This window comes from Narcine bancroftii, chromosome 10 (assembly GCF_036971445.1).
Source record: "Narcine bancroftii isolate sNarBan1 chromosome 10, sNarBan1.hap1, whole genome shotgun sequence".
NCBI lineage: Eukaryota > Metazoa > Chordata > Chondrichthyes > Torpediniformes > Narcinidae > Narcine > Narcine bancroftii.
The window spans coordinates 79,764,746-79,790,665 of record NC_091478.1 but is presented as its reverse complement, the minus strand read 5'-3'; the positions used below and the strand labels follow the sequence as shown (position 1 = coordinate 79,790,665).

The 25,920-nt window shown below is 38.4% G+C and overlaps 1 protein-coding gene across 2 annotated transcripts in view; it reads left to right on the top strand.

Moving 5' to 3' along the window:
• slc6a2 (solute carrier family 6 member 2) overlaps positions 1–25,920 on the top strand; it is a 126,381-nt gene that overhangs the window by 67,192 nt on the left and 33,269 nt on the right. For both annotated transcript variants that reach the window (XM_069901562.1, XM_069901563.1), the window contains 4 exons: positions 8–111; positions 12,653–12,777; positions 15,886–15,998; positions 23,786–23,914. In XM_069901562.1, coding sequence (XP_069757663.1) covers positions 8–111; positions 12,653–12,777; positions 15,886–15,998; positions 23,786–23,914 — 471 coding nt within the window. The remainder of the gene's footprint in view (positions 1–7; positions 112–12,652; positions 12,778–15,885; positions 15,999–23,785; positions 23,915–25,920) is intronic.

Sequence of the window (25,920 nt, the reverse complement as noted above, 5' to 3'; positions counted from 1 at the left end):
TCTCTAGGTTTGGATCGATGCAGCAAGTCAGATCTTTTACTCCCTTGGAGCTGGTTTCGGAGTTATAATTGCTTTTGCCAGTTATAACAAATTTGATAACAACTGCTATCGGTAAGAATTCCAAATTTTTTTAAAATTTAGACATACAGCTTGGTGATGGGCCATTTTGGCCCACAAGTAGGTGCCGCCCAAATTATTACCCAATTAACCAACACCTCCGGTACATTTCAAACGGTGGGAGGAAACCGGAGCCTCCAGGCAAAAAACACGCAGACAAGGGGAGAACATACAAACTCCTTATAGACAGCGTGGGATTCAAACCCCGGTCCCGATTGCTGGTGCCATAAAGGCATTGAGCTAACTGTTACGTCAATCATGAGTGAAAAAAATTAACAGTTATCAACAAAATGGAATACTTGTGTCACGGATAATTTCTCCATTCTCTGCAAGATTTGTATATAGAACCTTTTTGTGCATTTGGCTTTTCTGTGATGTTTGACTTGCTTAATCTGAATTTAAGATGCACTAATCACAAGGTCAGTGTTGAAAGTTGAATGGATAAACTGATGCATCAAGGCTTGTTCTCCTCTTCACATTAATTGTGAATTGTTAAATCATGGGAGCATTCACTTTGTGGTGTTGTGAGATGATTGTTATTCAGTTCATTAAACCACAATTGTAAACACAAGATACTTCGCAGGGGTAAGCGGTGAATGTTGAAAAGGGTTCATGGTGGTTATATAGGGCTGTGTTTATATTTGAATACAAATACAATATCTTGCATTTTTATGTTATCTTTAATGTTGCAAAATGATCAAAGCCATAATGTTGGAACTTTACTAAAGAAAATTCAGTATTCAGGATATATGAGATTTTTGAACAAATGCTTGATTAAAAGAGTTGGGTTTGAGGTGTGTCAAAGGAAAACGCAGGAGTAACGAAGATTGAAGGCAGAATCTTGAGTTTTGAGCTTTGAGAGATAAAGCTGCATCTAAGTGCAGTGATTAAAATCAGGGCAAAAAGCAGAATTAAAGAGGTTGGAGAGTTGAGGAAGAGAACTTGGAGGAGTAGTGATGGGATATGAAACAATCTTATTACATTGTAAATAGATGACATAGATACATCACAAACACAAAACTTAAAGCTCATATTTGGTATCAACATCAATATTGAAGTTCCACTCCTGTTGATAAATGCCAGGCAGAGGGTGGCAAAGTGATAAAGTTAGCTCAAGGAAAAAAAAATGGTTTCAATGTGTAATGTCACAGACCAGCAGCAATGGAAATTCATCAACACAGTTTTATTGTTTTTCTATATTTATTAATAACTAATAATAATATAACACGTTAGTTAAATCAAACCCATGAGTGTGTGTGTGTGTGTGTGTGCACATGTGTTTGTTGGATATCCAAACCATTAAAGCTTAGGCCCAATTCTGGAAAGTCAATCCAAATTTCGGTCTTAGAAATCCATTGTCGAAAAGCAGACATTTAAACTGATGCATAGAAGTAATCATGAAGGAGATGGGAGAGACTGAGTGACTGGACTGCCAAAAACTCACAAATCCTGTTGAGTTTCTTCCAGAGAAGTATCCTTTTGTAGAAATGTTTGTCACAACTTTCCTTTTCCTTGTGTAGGGAAAATAAAATGCATGACTTCCATGATGCTTCAAAAACCCAGGTATGGGTCAATCAAAATGACCTTTCCTTTGGTCATGGTGGGGGACTCAATAATTTCCCTGACAGGGAGAATCAGCTGAATTGTGCATTATCACACAGAGTCATTCCATCTTTGTGTTTGATGAGATGGCTGCTGGTCAATAATGTGTTCCACAATCAGTGTTCCACACACATGATTGTCTTACCACCTGTATCCCTAGAAATGAAAACAAATGCTCTTATTCCTCTCTAAAGTAGCAAATTTGGATACAGCCTGTACTAGCTGTTGCCACCCAGTCTCTCCAAAGCTGTGAATGGTTGAAGCCTGTGCTAGCCATTAAAATGATATTCACACTAAATGAAATTGGAGCTCATAATACCTCCCCCAAGCAAAAACTGAGCAAAATTTTAACTGCATCCTACAATGTTTGAAATAATAAATTCACTATTGTCACATGATATATACAAATATAACATTTTTCATCAGCAAATACAAATAATAAGTTTCAATTTGCTGCAAAACATGGCAAACTTAATGTCTTGAAAGACAATCAGCAATTACATTATCCCTGTCTCTAATATGAGTTATCATTAAATCATATTCTTACAGAATTAGACTCCAGTTTAACAATTGTCTAGTTTTGTTTTTCATTTGACTCAAGAACATTAAGAGATTATGGTCTGTAAACACAACAAGTAGTGCCTGAGCTGCACAAATGTAAACATCAAAATGCTGCAAAGCTAGTACAAGTGACAGTTTTTCTTTCCCTGCGGTAGAATAATTCTTTTGATGTTCATTGAATTTCTTGCATAAGTGAGCCACTGGATGGTCAATATCATCACACCATTCTTTTGTAATAACACTGTTGCCACTGCTTCATCAAGAGCATATGACATAAAATGGCTTTCAGTTTATCAAATGCTTCCTGACGAAGTTCTGTTCAAACAAACTTTTCACCGTTCTTTAGAAGGATGGTCAAATGAAGGGCAATATCAGCAAAGATTTTAAAGAACTTTATATAATAACACTGCCATTCCCAAAAACCTCCCACCAGCTTTCTTACCCATGGGAATGGGAAACTCAAAAATTATCTGAACTTTCACCTGAACAGCCACCAACTTGCCTTGACCAACAGCAGAAGTCACAGTAGGATAGCCAAATTCACTTTTAGCTAAATTAACAGTAAAGGTAGCTTTTGAAAGTTTTTCAAGCAATTTCTCTAACTCAGAGATATGTGCGTCCCAGGTGTCATTCCTCATAACCAAATCATCAGTATAAGTATTTGTTTGCTCTAAACCTTGAACCACAGAATTCATCTTTCTTTGGAATGTCCCTGGAGTATTTTTCATTCCAAACGTTAAAACATTGTATTCATATAACCCTGACAAGGTCACAAATACAGAAATTTCCCCACCTCTGACTGTTCAATGAACACACCACTAATCTTTTATCAAGTCCATCATAAGAAACTTAGCTCTTCCAAGCCTGTCCACATAATCATCCACCTTAGGGATAGGATAAGCATCTGTCTTTGTTATTGCATTAACTTTTCTATAATCAGTGCAAAATCTAATCATCCCGCTTGGTTTAGTTACCAGGACACAAGGTAAACGGAAATCTGAGGAAGAATATCATTCTTTAACATATAATCCAATCTCTTGATCTTCCAGACTCCACTTTTCAGCATTTATTCGTTATGGATGTCATTTGATAGGTTTGCCATCTCCAACATCAACATTATGACAAGTTATTGGGGTTCTCTCAGGCACATCTGGAAACAAGTTCCTAAATTTTAAAAGTAGCTGTTTCATTTTCTCCTTTTCCTGGGGCTTTTAGCATCTAAATTTTGCAAAACAATCGAATTAGACAGATGAACTGGGGCAATGTTTTCTTTGAAGTGACCCTCTACTGTCTCACGGACGCTAGAATCTTTAGTTCTATCAGCAACCAGTACCACTGGGGAAGGCTTTTCTTTGCTAAAAGCCATGTTTTCAAAATAAGGTCTTAACATGTTGACATGGCAACTCTGTGTTTTACGTCTCCGATCAGAGGACCTAACTATGTAGATGACTTCATTCATCTTTGACTCCATCTCATGCGGGCTTGAAAATTTAGCCCCAAGGGGATTCGAATTTTTTGGGAAAAGGATTAACACTTTATCCTCCAATTTAAAAGTTCTCATCTAGCTCTTTTTTAATTATACCAGGCCTTTATTTTGCCTTGAGCCATTTTCAAATTCTCCTGCTCTAATTTACAGACTTTCTGCCAACGATCCTTAAACTTTGAAACATAACCTAACGTATTCAACTGCGCATCCTCATTAACCCATTGTTCCTTCAACAATGCGAAAGATCCTCTAACTTGGTGCCCCAATGCCAGCTCAAAAGGGATAATGATTCTTGTACAGACTCTCTCACTGCAAACAGAAAGCAAATGGACACCCTCATCCCAGTCTTTCTCATTCTCAAAACAGGTCCTCATCATAATTTTGAGGGTTGACTGGAACCTCTCCAAGGCCCCTTGAGATTCTGGATGATATGCAGATGGCATGATTTGGTTAGCTCCTAATTCATAATCTATCTGCTGAAACAGCCCCAACATGAAATTACTTCCCTGGTCTGATTAAATCTCTTTAGGAAAACTTACTAAGATGAAATATTTTGTAAGAGCTTTTAACACAAATGCTCCTTTTCCTCTCCAAAGTAGTGAATTTAGATACAGCCTGTACTAGTTTTTGCCACCCAGTCTCTCCAAAGCTGTGAATGGTTGCAGCCTGTACTAGCCCTTAAAGTGATACTCTCACTAAATGAAATGGGACCTCGTAATAAGTGTCCTTCACATTTAATTGGAGTTCATTTCTGCTGGCAGATGGATAATCAGAGTGCCTGAGTAGTGTAAATTAGTGTTGTTTCTCCAAGCAGAGGCCACTTTTACTTCCTCTTTCAGACCCCATGCTGTTTGTTTTAATGAATGTGAAGCTTTCCAAACATTTCTCCTCAAAATTTAGTCTCACAATAATCCTGCCAGACAGATCACAATTTTACACAATATCTCGTGTGTCTTACTTCTTTATTTACCAAAATAATTTTAAACTAAAAATTGTTTAAATTTGTAGATTTTCAGGTTTTTTTAACTTTAAAATATTTATTCATTTATCATTGATACAATTATCAATATCTCCCACAAGTGCAGATACCACAAAAGCAGGCAATAGGATTGTTTGGCAGTTGGACTCCATGTGCACTTCTTCCTATCTGACTTCATCTTGTCTTCTTGGTGTATCCTTCCATTCCTTTTCCCTCATGGATTCCCATATAAGAAGGGGGATTATATCTGCCCCACTGAACTCCTTCACAAAGTAGAGATCAATATCAGGTCATGGCCCCACCTTGTTTTTGAAAAATCCCACTCTGTTCTGTCTTTCCTGAAATTGCACTCTCTCAATTTAAAATGTTTCACACTTTTTCCAGCTCTTCTATGCTCTTCTTGAGACAAGAATTTTTAACAATGGTTGAAGAATGTGCAACTGTTAAGTTTATAACTTATGCTGAGATGTCTGATCAAATTTTTCTTTTGATAGACAAAGGGAATTAACATAGATTTGTAAGGGACACTCATATCAGATGAACTTGACCTGATTATTTTTATAATGGCTGAAATACTGGAAATCACTTGACCAAACTGTTAACAGAAGTTGAAACCCAATCTATTGTGAGACCCAAGGAACCAAGGTTTTATAGAAGGTCAATGTACCTTTTTCACTTCTAATCCTGTTCCACTGAAAATGAAGCCCTATACTTATGTCTTCAGTTATGCTGTTACTATTTATACATTTTTGAATCTTATTCCTAGACTCCTTTCCACCTGCACTAAAATAAAATCTTATTTTTTTCCAAGGAGTTCATTGGCATCCTTGAACCTCTATGAAAATGACCTTCTCATTCTTGACTATTTTGAAATAAAATGGTTTAAAACAGGTTTAAAATTTTCTAAAAGGTTGCAGTGAATATACTACTGTACAACTCCCGCATTACTTACATTACCATTTTAACAATATGTTCTTAATCACTTATTTGCTTTATTTTGATTTCATGCACCTACAACAGGTATATTCCATACTTTGATGAAGGGCTCTATATAAAGGACACTGCTTGACCTGCTGAGTTTCTCCAGCTTTGAGTTTTTACGTTATGATACAAAAGTGAAGTTACATGAGGTAGTAAGTCCTTCATGGATTTTGGATTTGGTGGTGTGTGTCTGATAAAATTTATACAGAATTCAATTTAATCATTAGATCCAAGTGTGAGTTTGACTTAAACTTTAACTTAGCAGAAGGCCATGTTTTTGCTTTTCTTGCCAAACAAAAACAAGCATGATTATTAAATAAATATCCGATGCCTTTCAGTTTAGGAAATGTAAACTAATTATACCATCAAAATCTAGTTGGAAACATCGAGGGTTCTCTGCAAAATTATAGTCTTAAATCAATGATTAATCTTACAGATCATGCAATTGGAATTCCAGTTATGAAAAGTATTAGGAATTGGAGATGTAAATGGTGAACAGTTTATTCTTAGTTTTCATTATTCAAGTCACTGCTCCATTTCAAAATCAAAAATACAGAAGTATTTGCATTTGATTGGATATTTCTATTGCTCATTTTTAAAATATGTTTAGTTAGCAATAAGGATGGGAATTAAGGTAAGTTATCACTGTTTAATTATTGAATTTGTTCAAGTCTGGTGGTTATGTTTATCTTTTCATCGCTTTAAATAGCGAGGTTATCAATAATCCCTTCAGTGTGCAGGACTGTTTTGTAAAACAATGGATGCAATGATTCTGCACACAAATGGCATGTAGAAATAAAACTGTCAAAGATCTGGTGTATTTGTTGGATTGAGACAACAAAAGAAAAGAAGAGGTGCAGAAGTAAATCATCCAGCCCCTTGTGCCTACTCCACCATTCAATAAGATGAGAGCAGATCTTTCACCTAAGTCCCATTTTCCTGACGGCATCTCTTGATTCTTTTACTATCCAAAAATCCATTGATCTCTGCCTTAAAAGTGCTCAGCAACTCAACTGTGTAGAGAATTGGAAAGGTTGAGTACCCTCTGGGTGAAGAAGTTTCCTCCCATTTTAGTCCTAAATACCTGGCCCCTTATTTTATAATGGGAACCTCTAACTAGGGACTATTATTCTCGCATCTACTCTGTTAAGATTTCTACATTATAGATAAGTGATATTACTTCTCATACTCCTAATTTCAAGGCCAGTTTGCTTATCTCCTTATAGAATAAGCCATTATCCCAGGGATCAATATGGTGAATGTTTCCTTTCGATCCTCCTTAGTTAAAGAGACCATTATTACACATACAGATAATAAGGAAGAAATTGTTACTCTTGTTACACCAGCCATCCTGCAAAAAAGGCCAGGGCGCTGTGCACCTTCCGAACGAGATATTAACTTTCAGTCATTTGTGAACAACAGCGCCTTTCAATCTCTCACCACTTTTCCTTTTTTTTTTGAAAATGAGAGTGATGGATGACCACTTTGGATGGAATCTAAAATAAAATTCCACTTGCCACGTTCTCACCCATTTCACTAACTGTCTATATCCTCCTTGAGACCTCTTTCTATCGACCTCACAACTCACACTGCCCCCAGCTTTTCTATTTATTATGCTTCACCCCCTCAGACAAATAACTGCTTTGGGCTATAAACAACTGCTCTCAGCACTGATTTCTGAGGTACCCCACCAGTCACATCCTCCCAGGTCATAAATAACTTGTTTACTCCCCATTCATTTCCTTAATTGAAGCCAGCATATTGCACCAGTGCAATGTATTATCATTTTGTTTGATAATCTCTTGTATGTCAGCCTATAGGAAGCCTTCTGAAAATCCAACCACACCACACCCACTGGTTTTTCCTTCTATTTGCTCCTGGTTACAATCTCAGAAACACTCACAAAATTGATTTCCCATTTATGATTCCCAGTTGGCTGCCCCCAATCCTATTATTATTTCAAAGTGCTGTATTGGATTTCCCTTCATAATTTTACCATTGCTATGTCTTTTGAAATGTGGGAAGGAGCATGAAAATTTTCTGTCAAGTAATCTTTGGAAACTGGTCTCGAGTGCATAGAATTTTGGAAGACAACTAAAGCACCCTCTCTTTCCAAAGAACCCTTTTCCGACCTTGGGATAAAACTTATAGGACCTGGGCACTTCTGCTCTTTGGTCCCCTTTATATTACTTACCATAATTTTCACACATGCTCATTTCTTTCTGGACTTTATCTACTCTAGATCTAGTTCTATGATGTTTTCAGTCTCTTCATTAATGATGATAGAATGTAACGGTTTACTGCAAAACCTCCGGTATCTGGCACCTTTGGGGATTGGTGCATGCCGGATAACTGAATTCTCCAGTTGCTTAAGATTGTGTGTTGCATAGATTGGCAAACTAACCTCTAAGAGGCCCCAATTTTAAAATTCCATATTAGTTACCCATTTATTTGACGTGATTTTTTAAAAATTTCTTTTGTTTTGTTTTACTGGTTGTTTGACATTGCTTGTATTTTTAGTAACGGGAATTTTATAGTAATTTAATTGCCATCTCCTTAGTTATCAATATAATTTCTCCCACTTCAGACTGTGTGAGATTCAAATTCATGATTTGCTGCTTTTTGCCTTCTCACTTATCGATAGAAACTTCATTAAATGTTTTCTAATGTCCCTATTCCACATTTTTTCAGGATTCTACTTTTCATTTCCTTGTCAATGTTTTGGCCATGCGAAACTGAAATGTGAAATTTTCACATTTCTCAGGTGGCTGTTCTTTTTAGCAATGTTTTCCACCTTTACTTTGTAAATAATGGCTAGATTAATTTCCTGTTGAGTTCATCTGTTTTAATTCTTTAAATGATAGCCATTGCTCATTTACTTTCATATCAATTAATAAGTGTTCCAATCTATAAAGGCCAACCCTTGCCTGATGAACTGAATTGCTTTCAATTTTCTTATAATATTTTTCCATATTTTGTTTGCTCTCCTCTGAAACCCCCTTATCCTTTCCTAAGAAATCTAAAATGACTATTCAGTGCAGGTTTCTCAACATAGTGACCTGCTAAGCTATCTCTCTTCCTACGTATAATTACTGTTATTACACCAAAGTGCTGGAGAATCTCAGCAGGTCCCTCAGCATCCACTGGAGGCAAAGATGTATTACCAACATTTTGGGCCCAAGCCCTTTGTCAAGGTATATGGTTCCACTATAATTAGTGCTAATTCGGTTTGGTTGATCAATGAGTCCCCATGATTGTTGGTTCATCCTTGCTACAGGTGCTTCTCGTTTCCTGATTTGTGTTCTACTCTAACCACATCTACAATCTCCCTTCAGCTATTTAAAGCATTAGTGTGCAAGTCATCAAGTCCTAGGGGTTATGGTCATTCAAGACTATTGTAACCTTGAGCAGGTCAAATGAAAATCTTTCTGCATAGTGTTAGAAACCACTTTTGACAAAACTGATGGTTTATAGTTTGAAAAATACCAAACCATTTTCAGGTGCATTTAATGGGCACAGTGGAAATACATTCATTTATTTCTCTGACATTTCCTGCTGAGCATCTGCTGTTAGGTCAGCGGAGTAATCATGAAGATCCCACATGATTTACCTAAACAACAGATGATAAAGAGAACCCTCATCTTATCCCTCACACATTGCAAACTGAACCACCAAATACTACTTTTGGAATGAATTAGTGTGAGAAATCAAGTTCACCACATAACTTTAATCCTTAATTTGACCTCCTGTGGTATTGCATGAGGGGAATCAATGCAAATTATTTCTCAAAGGAATTACAAATCATTAAAATAACTTTAACCAGAAGAGTGGAATGGTAAAAAGGGTATATGTGGGGATAAAGAGGAAAGAGGATTCTAATGAACTTACAGGAAGATGGCAGTTACACCTTATTCAGTGAAATGCCAAAATTGTTTCCAATGTGCAAGATTATCATGGTCTATTTTGTTGTCAATTAATTCTCTCATTACAAAAAAGGAAGAAACTGCAGAGCGGATGCACTGGCCAACGTGAATCAATGATTGATTCACTTCCACTTTACATTACATCTCCAGCAGGTCCACACACTGTCTGCCAATCAACCAATACTTCCAAAGTTGCCAAACTTTTGTTTCTTCTCACCATGCCTTGGTGTGAAGTAATACTGGTTTTTGATGGTGAGATTGAAGTTGGCATTGTCGGTTTAATGCTCTGTTTATTATCAGGCATTTGAATGAACATTATCCAAAGCACAATTGTGAATACATTTCCTAGAATATATTAATTCAGACGTAGCCAGAGCAACTATTGGCAAAGATGAAGGAAAATTAATGGGAGAAAACTCAGACATGTTTTGCAGAAAGTGGAAAATATAGATATCAATTTTCAGTACAACTGCTGTTATTTGAAATTCAAGCCACCGGCAAAAAAAATTGCAGAAAATAAATAGGTAAAAAATACGGTAGGTTAAAATTGGTACACTTTGCCATTAGTTCACAAATCACACACCATACAATCTCAAGCAACTGGAAAATTCACTTATCCGGCATCTACCAGGGGTTTTACTGTAATTGGATACATCAATTGTAGCTCAATTTAAAAGTTCTCCTTGAAACAAACACCAAAATAACACATAGAATTAATGAGTTGCTGGGCCAAATCACACTTCAAACATAAGAAATTAGCCATTCTTAATATTCGTCTTTGTTTTAATCTTTGAAATCATTTTCAAAGATTTTCAACACTTTGGTTGCCATTGATTTAGGAGCTTATACATTGCTGTGCTACCACCTACTGCCACTGTGGCGGAAATGCATGCTGACTTTCAGATCCCGAATGTAGCACTGTTGGAGCAAGTCCTAATGTGAGGTGACAGTCTTGTTTTTTCACATCAAATGACCAATGGCAACAATATTCACAAGTGGAAAGTGTACTGGAAGTTAAATGCTCTTCCCCCGCTGACAAATCTGACTTTTTTTTTTGTGAGAGGTGATGTGTGGCCTAACATGTAATAGATGGAGATTGGCACAGCAATTACAATGGGAAAAGGTTGGAGCACAGAAATATCATGTGAATACTATTGGTTCTCACTGGTTAAGGCATTCAGGAAAAGTGAATTAAAACAGGAAGATCTGAAGACACCATGGTTGAAGTAAAATCACAATGCTGGAAAAGCTCAGCAGGTCAAACAGGGTCCTTTATATTGCAAGGCTAAAGATACCTCAGATACCTTGATGAAAGGCTCAAGCCCAAAATGTTGGTTATGTACCTTTATCTATATTAAGAACCCTGTTTGACCTGCTGAGTTTCTCCAGCATTTTGTGTTTTTACTTCACGAAGAGAGAAACAGAATTAAAACTTCAGTTAAATAACCCTTTGTGAGAAGGATTCTGATAAAAGATTACTGATCTGATAAAGTTAACTCTTTATATCGCCATAGATGTGGCCTAGCATTATTGATGTACTCCAGATTTTCACCAGCTTTATTTTTTTTTTAGCTGTTTGATAGCTTCAGCTTATGAACCTTTTGAAACAATACCTCATGGCAGAAGTGCATGTTACAGATACATTATTAAATTGCTAAAATGAGGGCAATGTGTACGCAAAGATTAAAATCTTGCCCTGTAGTGCAAATGGCCAAGAATAGTCGTTCAACTTGGTCGACGCACAAAATTAGCATTGCAGATGGACCACTTATTATAGAATCCATCTGCTCTTCAAGTTGGATAAAAGAATTACTGGCCCATTTATAGAACATATAGCAGTACAGCACAGTATAAGCCTTTTAGTCCACAATGTTGTGCTGACCTATAACCTACTCCACCACCAATCTAACTCTTCCCAACCTCACAGTCTAAATCCCTCTTTTTCCCTATTAGTAATTCTTATTGCACATTAATAATAGCAATCTGTATTACCGAATCTGGTTAAGGCATTGAGTATAACTTCTGGGAGTCATGTAGCAGCTGTGCAAAACTTGGGTTATCTCGCTAGAGGAAGGACATGGAGGTTTTGGAAAGGACGCAGCCACATGTTGCCTGCATTCTGTGTATTAGCTATTAAGAGAGTTTGAGCAAATTCAGATGGTTTTCTCTGCAGCATTGGAGGCTGAGAGAATGTATACAAAATGAGGAGAAGGATAGATGGGGGTCGAAAGGGTCTTTGACCCATTATAAAAATGTCAAGTTTTAGAAGACATTACATTAAGATAAGAGAGGGAAAGTTTAAAGGAGATGTGCAAGTCAAGTTTATTTTTGTACAGGTAAGTGGTAGGCACTTGGAATGTGGTACCTTGGGAGGTGGTAGAAGCAGTTACAACTGTAATATTTAAGAGGCACTTAGACTGATAAATGTACAGGAAGAGGGATGCTAGTGAGATTAATTAATTTAGGATAGAATCATAGTTTGTATGGACAAGATAGGTTGAAGGGCCTGTTCATGTGTTGTGTTGTCCTAATTTGCAACATCTATTTGACATTAAAATTTCAAGTATGGTCTCTAGGTGAGGTGAATTTAAATCATCGAGACCCTCTCCTCTCATTGTTCTTCTTTGTCCATTACAGGTTTCCAATACACATTTATCCTAAAACTATGTTGATATAAACATACATCTAACAATATAGGGGTTGCTGTATCACCACTAGAAGCAAGTAATTTACAAATTTGCAGGTTAACATTCTAAATTTGAATCAAGGATTTTATTATGGATAAAAGTTTTTTTTAACATAGTGCTACTTGTTGCTTTCTAAAGGTTAATTACATCCTTCTTCTTAATGAGACTACTGAATCAAATGTTGGAACAAATTAAGAGGTTGGCCGTTTGACCCAAATAGAAGTCAACAATTTTATGCTAGATTATTAAATACCTGAACATTTGTAACTTTATATCCATGGAATTTTCATACTGTGATTTCTTTTGTGTGGCTCAGAGATGCTATTTTTACCAGCTCCATCAACTGTGTGACAAGCTTCTTCTCAGGGTTTGCCATATTTTCTGTGCTGGGCTACATGGCCGTCAAGCATGGAGTCGATATTTCAGAGGTAGCCACAGATGGTAAGCAATTCGTATCATTTTGAATGTACATTTTCAATTGTATGTATGATTGTTGGAACACAAAACGGAGGCAATGTCCAAGTTGCTTCAAGATTCAGAATAGTTTAGAATATATGTGCACTCAAAGCATATCTTCTATAACCAGTCCTAAAACAGCATGGCACAAGGAGAAGAGTTAACAATGTACGGAGGTGTTGTGATCATCAGGACATTTGATCCATGCTTCAAGTCAGTATAATACAACACCAAACTTGACCATACTGAGGAAAATGGCTAAGACTGCAGTACCTAATATAAACATTAACCATATAACCATATAACCATTTACGGAGCGGAAACAGGCCATGTCAGCCTTTCAAGTCTGCACTGGTTCACTAGAACCTGGGGGCTTCTTGAAGAACAGTCCCAATCTGTGTATCTCATTGAGTTCTGGATTTGATACAACATTGTTGAAGAAATTATGTTGTAATCTTTTTCCATTAATTTTCCTTATTGAGTCAGTATATGCCATGTTAAGTTCAGTAACTTCATGATGTGCTCATCTGTTTCCAACTTCAGGATGCGGGGTTGATAATGAGAGGTCGCGACATGGAGTACGTTTCAAAGCTGAGAATGTACCCACAACCAAAAACAAATCCAATAGCACTATTTTAGATTGGAACACGAAGTATAGTTTTCAGGATTATAGTGGTGATTACAGTTTAGAAGTACTTCATTGGCTGTGGGACATTTTGGGGCATCCTGAAAGAGATATAAAAGATGCCCCAAAATGTAAATCTCTTTCATTGTTCTTATACATTTGCACGGTTTCGTTCAGCGATTGAGCCAAGGCAGCTGTGGAGGGGAAAACACTTGCCGTTCTTTCTTGACTTCCTAGATTGAACCATAATAATGAAAATGCATTTTGAACAATTCATCAACAGCCTGTGTCCAATATTTTTTAAATATTTAGAGTTAAAATGGTAGATATAAGAATTCACAGTGGGGGGGATAAAAAACTGGTACAAGTGCATGTCTAAGTAGCAGGACAAAAGAAAAGTTTTTTCTTTGCAGAAATATGTCATAGATCAATGATAATTAGTAGAGTGTGTAGAGGGTTCTTTTTCAGTGATTAATAAAAATGATTTAAGGTACAGAGAAAGGAAACTTGACACAGAAAAAAATATAAAACAAAGGCTTTAGTCTGTGGCAAGTTTGATATCACTTGAGTGACAGAGGGGACAGGACCTCAGGAAAATGTGTTCACCAGGTTCACATACATCCACAGTGCAAACACTGAGTCTATAATTCACAGCTGAAGTTTCCCAAGTGGAAGCACAGCTCAGGGATAGGACAGTAATTGTAAGGTATCCATGCTGCAACACATACCTCTTTCTGGTGAGTTTCTACAGCGCAAATCTTGCGTCATAAAACTCGGCTTGAACTTTGCGAAGGTGAGATATTCAGATTCCTTTTGGTTGAAATAACTTAAGACCAGTCTTGTATTTAATTTTTCATACTTAATTTCTCACAGAAATCTTGTGTTTGCAATGAATGTCATTCATCAATCTTCAGAATCTAGGATAGGTCGTTGATAATTGACTCCCCATGTAAGCAAGAGCAGTCAGTTAACTAAATGTGGGAAATTAGGCTGTAGGGGCATAAAATGAACCATCCTCTGCTTCACATTAGATTTTAATGCTTTCTCCCTGCTCAATCACAACATCCTGTTAATACAATTAAGACCAATTAGACAGCTCAAAGTTTTCAGATGAAAATCTTGCACAAATACTTAAGCAAAATAGATTTCAGCTCTGCCTTTTCAACTCTTGAATGTGTTCTCTCACATGCCACACTTAATACTATTCATCGATCTCCCCAAATAGCTTTTCCTTGGATGGTTAAAAATTGGAATTGGTTAACTGTGCACAGACTGACTAATATTGGATAGCTGCTCATCTTCTAACCAACCTTACATCCAACTGTGACTTTGAACTGTAAGCAAAATTTTAGTTTAAGAAGCAGAAATACTGCAGAAACACTACAAATGCATTCAATGTTGCCCACAGTGCTGCCTGAGTGGAAGTCTCCTTGTAATCATATTGGTTTCCCCCCACCCCAGAATTTTAATTTCCTCTCATATCCTAAAGACATAGGAAGATTGATTAATGGGCTCCTGTAAGTTGCCACTGGTGTGTAGTTGAGTGGTAGGATCTGGGAGGAAAGGATGGGAATGTAGGAAAGTAGTTTATAGAGAAAATTAGTGATTGAATGGGATTGATACTGAAGTAGAAAGTATGGAACTGCAGGAGTGGCTAAAGTTAGATGCATGTGATTTGGTACAGCCGAGGTCAAGAGGGTGGAGACAGAATATCAATCAGGAGACCATGAGCATAATTAAATCTGCAGATAACAAAGGTAGATGGATTGAGGTAATGAGAGAGCCAGGCTCTATTACTATTCGGCAGTGTGATGGGTAGGATATGGGATTGGAAATGTATCTTGGGGTCAACTATACCACCAACATTAGATTGTGGCCCTGTATTTGTTGGTTAAGTTACAGAATTAATGACAAGGGATGAAGATGAGGACTACTCTCTCAATCACTTAGCCAGTGGAAATTGCACCTTATTTGGTTCTGAATGCGGCAGAGGCTCTGTGATAAAACAGAGGCATTGGAGGGGCCAGATGAAGTAAAGGAATATTACTGGAAGTTATTCCCCTGTCCATGATGAGGCAGTACAGTAGAGAGCAGGAGGAGCTAACAAGGGGTGACTCTATTGGCATCTAAAATGAACTGCATCAGGCCAGAGTGTGGATGGACGGTCATGTTGATGATGTTGATAATTGCTCCAAGATAAAAAAGATGGAAAAAAGGCAAGATTAATATTACTTTATCTTCCTTTTAAAAGGTGTTTAAATACTCTTCTCACAAACCAGAATATCCAGTTCAAACCAGACTGATAGTAGCACCATCTGCAAACCCACCTCTTACATTCAAAATGTTCTGTAGAACTCAGCTACCAAAAGAGATAACTTGTGCTCTTTCTGTTTTAAAGTTATTTGGTGTTTCTATTTTGCAGAGGACTGTTACCTCAACAAGTTCACTCTAGGTTATTCTGTTCTCAGGTCCAGGCTTGGTATTTGTTATCTACCCTGAAGCAATCTCTACGCTCCCAGGTTCAACATTTTGGGCAATTATGTTCTTCATAATGTTGTTGACGTTGGGGATTGACAGTTCAGTAAGTGGCTTGCAATATTTTTTTGCCTTTTTTCACCTTGCTGAAAATTTGCAATTTGTAGATATACAAAAAATATATGCCACATAAACTGATTTTACAGACTGTGCTCCTACTCTTGCTTAGCATTGGTACAATCCTTTATGTAACATTAGAGACACAATGATAATATAAAGGTTTAAGGATTAAAACGCTGAACTATTACTGGAGCACAAAGGGCACACACAGTCGGGACATTCTTTACAGTGACCCTGCAAGGTGGTTCAAATAAACTGCATCAATTTTTTTCAAATTTAACATTACTCTTCTAATACTCAATTTGCAAAACGTTGAAAGTATCAGAAGGAGTAGAAACTCCTATTTTCAATTTATACAGGCTGTTAATAGCGTAATTGTGAATAACGAAAATGTTTAATTCCTCGACTCTGTTTAAACTCGATAACTTCTAATATTTTAAACCTCAAAAAGGTTTATGGACATATATAGTGTGTCACATATAAAAATATGTAGAATAGCCTGTAATCGCATCAAGCAATTATTACTTAGACCTCATTGCCAGAATTTGTACCATCTAATTGATTTTAGAATCATGCTTGTTTAACCAAGACAAAAAAAATTAGTCAGTTATTGCAGGATAGTCCTAACATATTGAAAGTCACTTTCTCATCCATAAAACTTTCCAGAGAAATGCCAGCTAATTTCTGCTGACATGAGCCTGTGTTTTGCGGAAAAACATAGATTCTGAATGGGGAAAATCAGAGATGCTTGGTCATTGTACCTCACATGACAGAAAATCCCCCTTGTAAATAAAACAATGGGTCAACAGAGCAGCCATAATCTATTCTGTGGGAGACTTGTTAGTACAGTAAGTATCCTTACTGGAACGTTTTTTTAAATCTATATTTTTAATGAGTAACTTGCTTAATTTGGTGACAAATATCCACAATGGAAATGAAACTTCTTTTCACCCAGGATCAAAATCAAATGTTCATAGGGCAGGTTCTTCAACGCTGCAAACATATAATTCAATCCCAAACTCAGAACATTATATATTGCATATCTGTTAGGCGGTTGTGAAAGTTGTACAAATTTGAGTGTATTGGGCAACACAAAGCAAACAAGCAAAACTAATGTATTGTTTGACATAAAAGTTTATCAGATCTTTCAGACCAGGGGTGGCTAAACATTTTAGGTTGTGGGTTAAAACCAAAAATAATATAGAAAAATATAAAGAGTCACGGGCCAAACAATATTAAGCCCAACAGTTTTTGACCAGTTACACCGCAGGAAAAGCTGTGTTTTAGACCAGAAAACCCCTGTGCTGTCGAAAATTCATTTACTATCAGAAAAACGATACGACACTACTGAACAGTTTAACTGTTGACATTACAGTAGTTTATTGATGTGCTCACATATTACAGTAGGCATTTCTGTATCTGCTGCCCTTACATTTAATTTAAATGAATGCAAAAATAAAACTCTTTAAAACTCAAATTCGAAAAGCGGTGCAAAATAAAAATAACTGGGTGCAAATTAATAACAAGAGAAAAAAATCAAGAAAATTATAAGGCAGCCTCCAACATTCCTCCACAACCCACAGTGAATACAGTTCATGGCCCAAGTGTCCACCTAAATGATTATGATGCAATGTGTAAATCTGTGGATAGGCTATTAAATTTAACAGATACCTTGCAAATCAAACAAGCGCAGTTCCACTTGACTTCTGTGATAAGGTATTCATTTTCCCACCATGTCTGAAATCTTGGGGGACTCACTGGTTATTTTCCGTCTTTTCCTATCTGCCATGTTTAATCAGCTCAGGTAAATGTTTTCTTCAATGAGTAACATTGCAATGGTCAGTCTAGTAGTTGTTCAAAATGGCAGTGACATCTAGTGTTGAAACTAAGAAGTGCAATGTACATTCAGTGCAATTTATTGTTAGAGACTATGTTCTAATGGGCCATATTCCATTTTATTTTTAAAATTTACACTGGGCCACTTAAAAATGGGCAACAGGCTGCAGGTGGTGCTGGGAGTTTGGCCACCCCTGTTTTAGACCAATTCCTGAATTAAAATGGTAATTTAAATCCAAGTGGAACACCTGGCCTTGGTCTGAAATTTCACCTGAGCCCTCATTAGTTTTATTTGGACCATCTGCTGGTATCTGATGCGGCTGAAGAGGGAACATTCCCATTTTTAACAGATGAAAAGGTGGTGAAAGGGAGAGGTGGCCAGCTACTTCCATGCCCCCTTACTACAATCTACGTACCTCCGCCCACATTTTGTTGGCAGTCAAAGTGTGAACAGATCTGGCTCATGTTATGATTAGAAAGCAAAACATAGAAGCAGAAAATGTCAGAAAGACTCGCAAATCAGGCAGCATACTTGGAAAAAGAATCAAGTTTACAGCTCGATAACCTTTCTCAAATACATTCACCTGCAATGTTGGCTCTGTTTCTCCCATCTCTTGTGGTTCCTGACCTGCTTAGTATTTTCAAAGTAATTCCATTATGATTGGAAATTATGGTCTTATACGAGGACATAGACAATCTCTTTCTGCACTGCAGGCATTCAGTTTATTCAAAGGTTCCTTTTATTGTTACTTAATAATACAAGTATATAAACGATAGATTTCAACTTTTGCCTGCTATAATGGCAAACAAAGAGACACCATCAGCATTGCCCATTGTCCCCCAATAATAAGAGAAAGAGAAGCAAAAGTGTGTTCCTTCACTGAATGTCCACGGATTCACCTCCAGCACTCCCACAGCCTCCGCAGACGCACAGATTCCTGTTCCATCCATTGGCAACCTGAGCTCCGGATCCAAGCCTCCGATACAATCAGGAAGCTTTCAGCCCTTTGAAAGTTTATCTTGCATAAGATAGGTTCTGCAGGGTTAGGTCAAGGCCCCACATTTTATTAAGCCTTCAGTAGCTAGCAGCCTTGGTTTGTGGTGATGCAAGGGGAGACATGATCAACCCACATTCATGGAGTGTAAACACAGCTCTTTTGGGAACAAACTGAGCTGTCAACAGCAACTTGTTATCCTGTTATTGTCAACAATTTTTTTTAAACCTGCAGGGCCCCTGAAAAATTGCAGGGACTGGGATTCAAGAGAAGGCCTCTTCCCACTGACTTAAACAGTTCAGTCTGGACATGAGTAGATAACAATGGTCTTGCCAACAAAATCTGAATCCACAAATGAATAAAGTAGAAAGAAACACATGTGTTTTTAATCGGAAAGCATGTAATATAGCTTGAAATTGGCAGATTAAAGTATTGATATGGTTTATCTTGCTGCTGACATTTGTTGGCACTAGTTAGCAAGTGCAGGATGACAAGCTTCAGCCGAGCAAGCATAAATATATAAGCTTGCAACAAGTTACATCCCTTTCTTCAGACTCCTTATGCCCTCTCTCAATGGTTCAATGCTGGCTGTCTGAAATCTTAGACTTTCTGAGATTTCCTGCTTCTGGTGCATTCTGCTTATTCCTTGAGGAAGGGCTCAGGCCCAAAACATCAGCAATATACATATATATTTGGATTTTGTAGACCACTGCAAAGATCAGCTGAGTTCCTCCAGCATTTCTGTGAGTTTTTAACGAAGGGTTCAACTGCTTGTTCCTAACGCTGACAGCTTTATTCAGGCTTAAAAGACCTGTTAAGGAACCAATGGTATTTGTAGGTAAAATCCTGCAAATAGGAGGTTTGTCACCAAGATGGCCGTGCCTACGCTCACAGCAGCCACAAGGGGTTGCAGACTCTAGGGGAGCAGTGGACTGGCACAGGACACCAGAAACCATAAGGTAACACTCACTGTTGAGGAGGAGAAGCATGGGAAATGACCCTATAGGACCATTACCATGGCACAGCAGCTGAAGTACCCACGCAGGAAAGGTAACTACCGCAGACCAGTGAGGCTCAGCGGATGAGGGACGGCGGGTGACCTGCGATCGGGGGACCTGCACGGGCCGCAGGCTACTGAAGACTGGCTTATGGGAGCCAGGTATCAGAGCTGGGATCAGAGAGGGTGCTGAGGGCAAGAAGGGCTCCCAAAAGGCCTCAGGCTCTGAAGGCTTCCTGATCGTGTCAGAGGTTTGGATCTGGAGCTCAGGTTGTTGCTGATAGAACATGAGTATGTGCGGCTGCAGAGGCTCCAGAAGTGCAGGAGGGTAAATCCACGGTCAGTCCCTGTCTCTGAAGGGACTCTCTTTTGCTTTTCTTTATCCTATTATTTGAGGCTCCGGGCAATATTCATAACAACTCTTGTTTGCTTTATGCAGGCAGAAATTAAAGTATCCCATGTATGTTATATTTTTAATGACAATAAAAAGAACTTTGAGCCTTTCCTTCACAAATCCAGGTCCAGGATAAATACCACCTTAGGTTCATTAGTATTACTTGCTCCCTTTCCTGAATGGGCCTGATTATCCTAGATCCTGGTTGCTGTTTGTACCAGCAATCCACTGTGCCTAGCTGCACTAACCTGGTCAAGATATGGGAGGCTGATCCCCACTGCGAAATTGGTGCCCTGCGAGGCACCATGAGCTGGGACTATGAGCATGCCTTCACTGTTGGATGCTTAAGCATTGCCCTGGGATTGGCCAGATGCCCCAGGATTGGCCAGATGCCCCTGAATTGACCAGATGCCCCAAGATTGGCCAAATTTCCCAGGAATGTCCAAATGTTCCAGGAATGTCCAGATGTCCCAGGAATGGCCAGATGTTCCAGGAGCCGTTTGATATCACCGGACAACAATTTCTTTCATAAGATTTGCTTCCTGAAAAAAAATTGGAGATAATAATAGAAAACTTTAAGCTGAACACAAATCTAATTTTAGATTTGCTGTCTCATGGTGGAATTTGGAGAAATATTTAATTAACTTTTATTAAATTTTGCAAGTTTGATCGCATAATGGTGCTGACACATTGCGTCAGTTCAACCGACTTAAAAATGTTCTGCCGCTGATTTTAATTTGCGCTCAGCATCTGAAGCCTCTCGTATCAGCGTCCAACAATGACAGACAGCTTTGATGGATTCCAGCTGCCCTGATCCAGTTGCCTTGATACCGTTTTTCCATGATCACAATTTCCTGGTGAAACCTCTCAGCGTGTTGGTCACTGACCACACCAAGATCAGCAGGGAAGGAGTCCAAGTGCAAATGCAGACAATTAATTGTCAATGACCTGTTTGCACTTCATGGTTTTGTAGCTTGAAGTAGACTTAAAATATGACAGGAAATCACAAATAAAAGGTTATATTGTAAAAACAGTATGTTATAGGAAGGTTTTTAGGTGATTTTCGAGATCATCAGCCCAAAATCCATAAAATACACCCAAAAAATGTTCAGGAAGCAGCATCTTTGTTGTCCAGTGTGACTTGTAACTGATAGCCAGATCCATTTAAAAACTGTTCAAGTAAATTAATGTCATAAACTAGTTGAAAAATGTTTAAATTACAACAAATAATTAAATATAGTAAAATCAAGTAAAATAATCTTTTCTCCGAGGGTCAGTGACTCCATGTAAATGAACAGTTTTGTTTCTTATGCCGGTGGCCCTTGACATCTAGACCCTCTGTATGGAGAAAGAATGACGATTAGATTTGATTGTTCCCAACAAAACAACATATTATCATGTAATCATGATTTAATTATGCTACACTGCCCCTTTTAACTGGGTCATTCACTTGATTTAAAGAGCTTGACTCATTTTTGAGTCTGGTTTTTACAAGACCATTCTGCCACAACAGGTTCCTGTTGAAAGGGGTAGACAGTCTTTTCAACAGCTGTCATTCTGAATTATTCCTGACAAAAACTTCCGAATACAAGGTAACTGGGAGTTTTCCATTCATAATGATAAAGTGCTGAATTACTTACAATTTAGAGTCTTTGCAAAAATAGATGAATAATTAGTATCATAATTATATCAGATCTCTTACTGCTCCACGATGCTTTAAAATCACTTTTAATGTAACAATTTAAACAAATGCAAAATATTCAAAAATAATAAATAGTTCCTGAAATCTGACAAAGGTGATTTTGCATTTAACAAATGCATCAATTTCATTATATAATTAGCAAGGTTAAAATCAATTAAAGATAAGTGCTTAAAACTGTGATCCACCATGGCTTGCCTACAAGACGTGATGAAGACCAATTTTCGTTTCTGTCCCCGCCCAACCCCCCAAACCTGCCCGAAAAGAAACATCCATGAATCGGTATCCTGTGGGGCTGATGCACAAGTGTACAATAGTGTTGCCAAGGTACGCTTTTTAGCTTGAAGGAATACTGATGCATCCAAGCTGAGTGAGGTTGACTGCATAAACACAGAAAGTGCTGGAAACACTCAGGAACTCAGGCAGTTTCTGTGGAAAGAGAAGCAGAGGTGACATTTCAGGTTGAAGACCCTTGATATCCAGCAACTACCATTTTTGATTTTCATGTGCTTTTACCTTGCCTCAGGCAAGGCTGCGAAACAAAAATGCTGAATGCAAATGAAGAATTTGTGAAGTTGGCAAATTGTAAAGGTGAAAGTAATAAAAACATACAATTCTACATTTGTAACAGAAAACCTAAAGATGTCATTTCATCTGCAGCAGTCTCACAGTTTAGATAAATATTCAGTTCATACAAGTCAACGATTAGGCCACTCTTGCATATCATCCACAACTAATGTAATGTGTCCAATCTAGAGGAAGGATTGCAGTGATACTCTCTTCCTTGCAGACAACATTGGCAAAAGCAGCAATGCTGTGGAACATAATTAACTCCATATTCCCTTTGAGATTAAGCTCCAGCCTAAACATGGAAAGTTGTCCATTCTCCTACCCATCCACATCTATATCCTGGAATTTCTCCTGTTGTTCAGAATGTGATTGCCACAAGGAAGGGAACTTATGATGAGTCACATAAATGCAGACTCTCCAGAGTAGGCACCAAGGAGGAGGGGCATTCATGGACATTGCCCTCCAACCCGCTCGCAGCCATTGGCCCCCAAATGAAGCATTATGATCTCCCACCAGCAGCACTAGTGTCTAGTGTCACTAGCATCCAGCATCACTAGTCTCCACACAATATAAGTAGCGCGTTTGTCTGTTACGTTGGAGGGAGGGGGAAGGCGGCTGCAGTGCACGGAGGGGGTTCATGGTAGGCACCATCAAACTTCCCCCTCCCCCCGCTGAGTGATATTTTGAATGTCAGATTGTGCCACCCCACCCCCGCAGTTACCCTCATGCTCCCGCTAAGACTTATTCTGATGCCAACTCTGTGTCTCTCACAGACTTGGGTCACATGGATTGGGAATTCACCCTCATGTACCAGAAACATTGAAAGAGAAATTTAGAAGTTTGATCTTAATTACAGTACAAGTCCAAAAATCCAGATGCGAGAAATCCGGACCCCTCTAGAATCTAAACTTCTTGCAACTCCCGGCTTTTGTGCGCGTGCATGCATTGCGGAAGTGCCCCAATGTACTGCCAGGAAATCCGGGCCAACCCCATCCCCATGCAGTCAGATTTTAAGACTTTTACTGTAAATACATATCTAACTTTTGAGGCATCCTGCAATGTCTTTTCCCGAGATACCACAGTATCAACCCAAACTAGGATTTAAATCAAGCTGGTTTTAATGTGGACTTTTGGGTAGAATACAAACATGATTTTTTTAAATTTCAGTTGCTTTTGTATATTTCCAGAATATTCTGTATTTACTTTAAACCTTCATAATCAATGAAAAGTAGCCCAATTAGTTGGGGTTTTAACACAGTCACTCTTGGTTTCTCATTTTCAGATGGGTGGCATGGAGGCAGTTGTTACTGGGATTACAGATGACTTCAAGGTTTTGAAGAAGCACCGAAAGCTTTTCACATTGGTTACTGCAGGTGGAACATTCCTGGCTGCACTCATTTGCGTCACCAATGTAAGTCAGAAATTGTAAGATGGAAATTGGCATGCAGAATAGGTTAACACTGCACCATTCTCTTCTCTAAACTACCAATGTTTTCTGACATTTTTCCATTGAATCCCACAACAATGGTTGGGCATTGGGCAGCAATTTAAAATTTGACTCCAGTACACAATCCAGCTGTACAAGTGTATGAGTTTAATTTGATGTTGGTTCCATTTTTAGGTGGAGTTGACAGTTCAATTCATCTATAGTGGATCATGAGGCGGATTTGTATTTTGGCAAATCATTAAGCCTGGCATCTGACTGCAAATAAGACAATGCAATTTGTGCAACAATCAACATCACAGGACATGAGAGTCTGCAGTCTGATTCACATGCATCCCAGGCCATTACTCCACCTCTGAATATCAGACTATCATTTCCCAGACTAATCTCCCCTCCTCTGTCAATCTCCCCTTCATGCATGCCCTTTGATCAAACAAGGACGGTTCACATTTGTGTCCTCGCAGAGGCCAGCAATCAAAACTATCCTAGGAGACAGGTTGTTTCAGGTTGTACTTGCTCCATGGAATTATTTCTCCCTACTTTAAATACATTTTCTTTCTTTGTCTCTTCCCACCCATGTCTGCAGCACTTGTGTTCCATCCTTCACCTCCCAGTTTCCTGGCTTCAGCTGTTTCAGTGTCACCTTGGATGTCCAATCCCTCCACTCCTCCATCCCCTACCAGAACAGTTTGAGCCCTCTTCTTTTCCCATTCAGCTCTCCTCCACCACCAACTTCCACCATCCAGTTCACCCTGTGTTCACTGGTCACCTTCTACTGATCACCTTCTACTTTGATTCCCTCCAACTCATAATTGCAGGAGTATGAAACTAATTGGCTTTGTGCTCTGCTGTCTCCTTGTGGGGTGAGTGAATCATTTCTTTCAACTATCTTGCTTCTCCTTCCTCACCTTCTTCTCCTCTACAGTTATGACTGCGTTTGTGCTGCTTTCTTTTTTTGCCCTGAGCTAAATAATTTTGACTTGACTGCAATTTACATATCCAACTCCTTCCTTGAACAGAATGCCAGGGGAACTCAGCAGGTCAAGTAATATTTGCGTGAGCAAAAGGTGGAGATCATCAATGTTTTGGGTCTGGGCCCTTCATCAGGACTGAGGAAATGGAATGTTGCCCTTCATTGCTAAAGGGATTCAATTTAGGACCAGAGAGGATATGGTGAGGCCGCATCTGGAGTACTGCATACAGTTCGGGTCCCCTTACTTGAGGAAGAATATATTGGCTTTGTAGGTGATGCAGAGAAGGTTCACCAGGTTGATTCCAGAGATGAGGAGGTTAGCTGATGAGGAGAGATTGTGTCGTCTGAGACTGTACTCTCTGGAATTTAGAAGAATGAGAGGGGAATCTTATAGAAATGTATAAAATTATGTAAGGCATATATAAGATAAAGATAGGTAAGTTGTTCCCATTGGTGGGGGAGACTAGAACTAGGGGACATGGGCTCAAGATTCAGGGTAGTAGATTTAGAATGGGATGAAGAGGAACTGCTTTTCCCAGAGGATGGTAAATCGGAGGAATTTGCTCCTCATTGAAGCAGTGGAGGTGACCTCAGTAAATATACGGCCTCTCCCCTACTCATGACCATGTAATCTACAACCATCCATACATACAACTGAAAACAATACCGTACAAATTTTTTAAAATATATGTAAATATAAAAATTATGCTTGTTCGTATGTCCACCAGTGCTAATAGCTGAGTGCGTACGATGGTGATCGTCAGACAATATCTTGCATATTGTGTACATCATAGCATCACTCTCAGTTCTCAGGATAAAAGAACGCTGTAAAGGTACTATGGGCTGTCGGGAAAGTACAAGGCAGTGGGATCAGTGTGAAGACTGATAGCGTGGATCTAACTTGGGTCCACTTTGAGATCTGACCGGTTGGCCAGAACGGAACTCAGATGTATGTCGGGGAATGGCTGTATTTAAGACAAGGTTAAATAGATTTTTACAT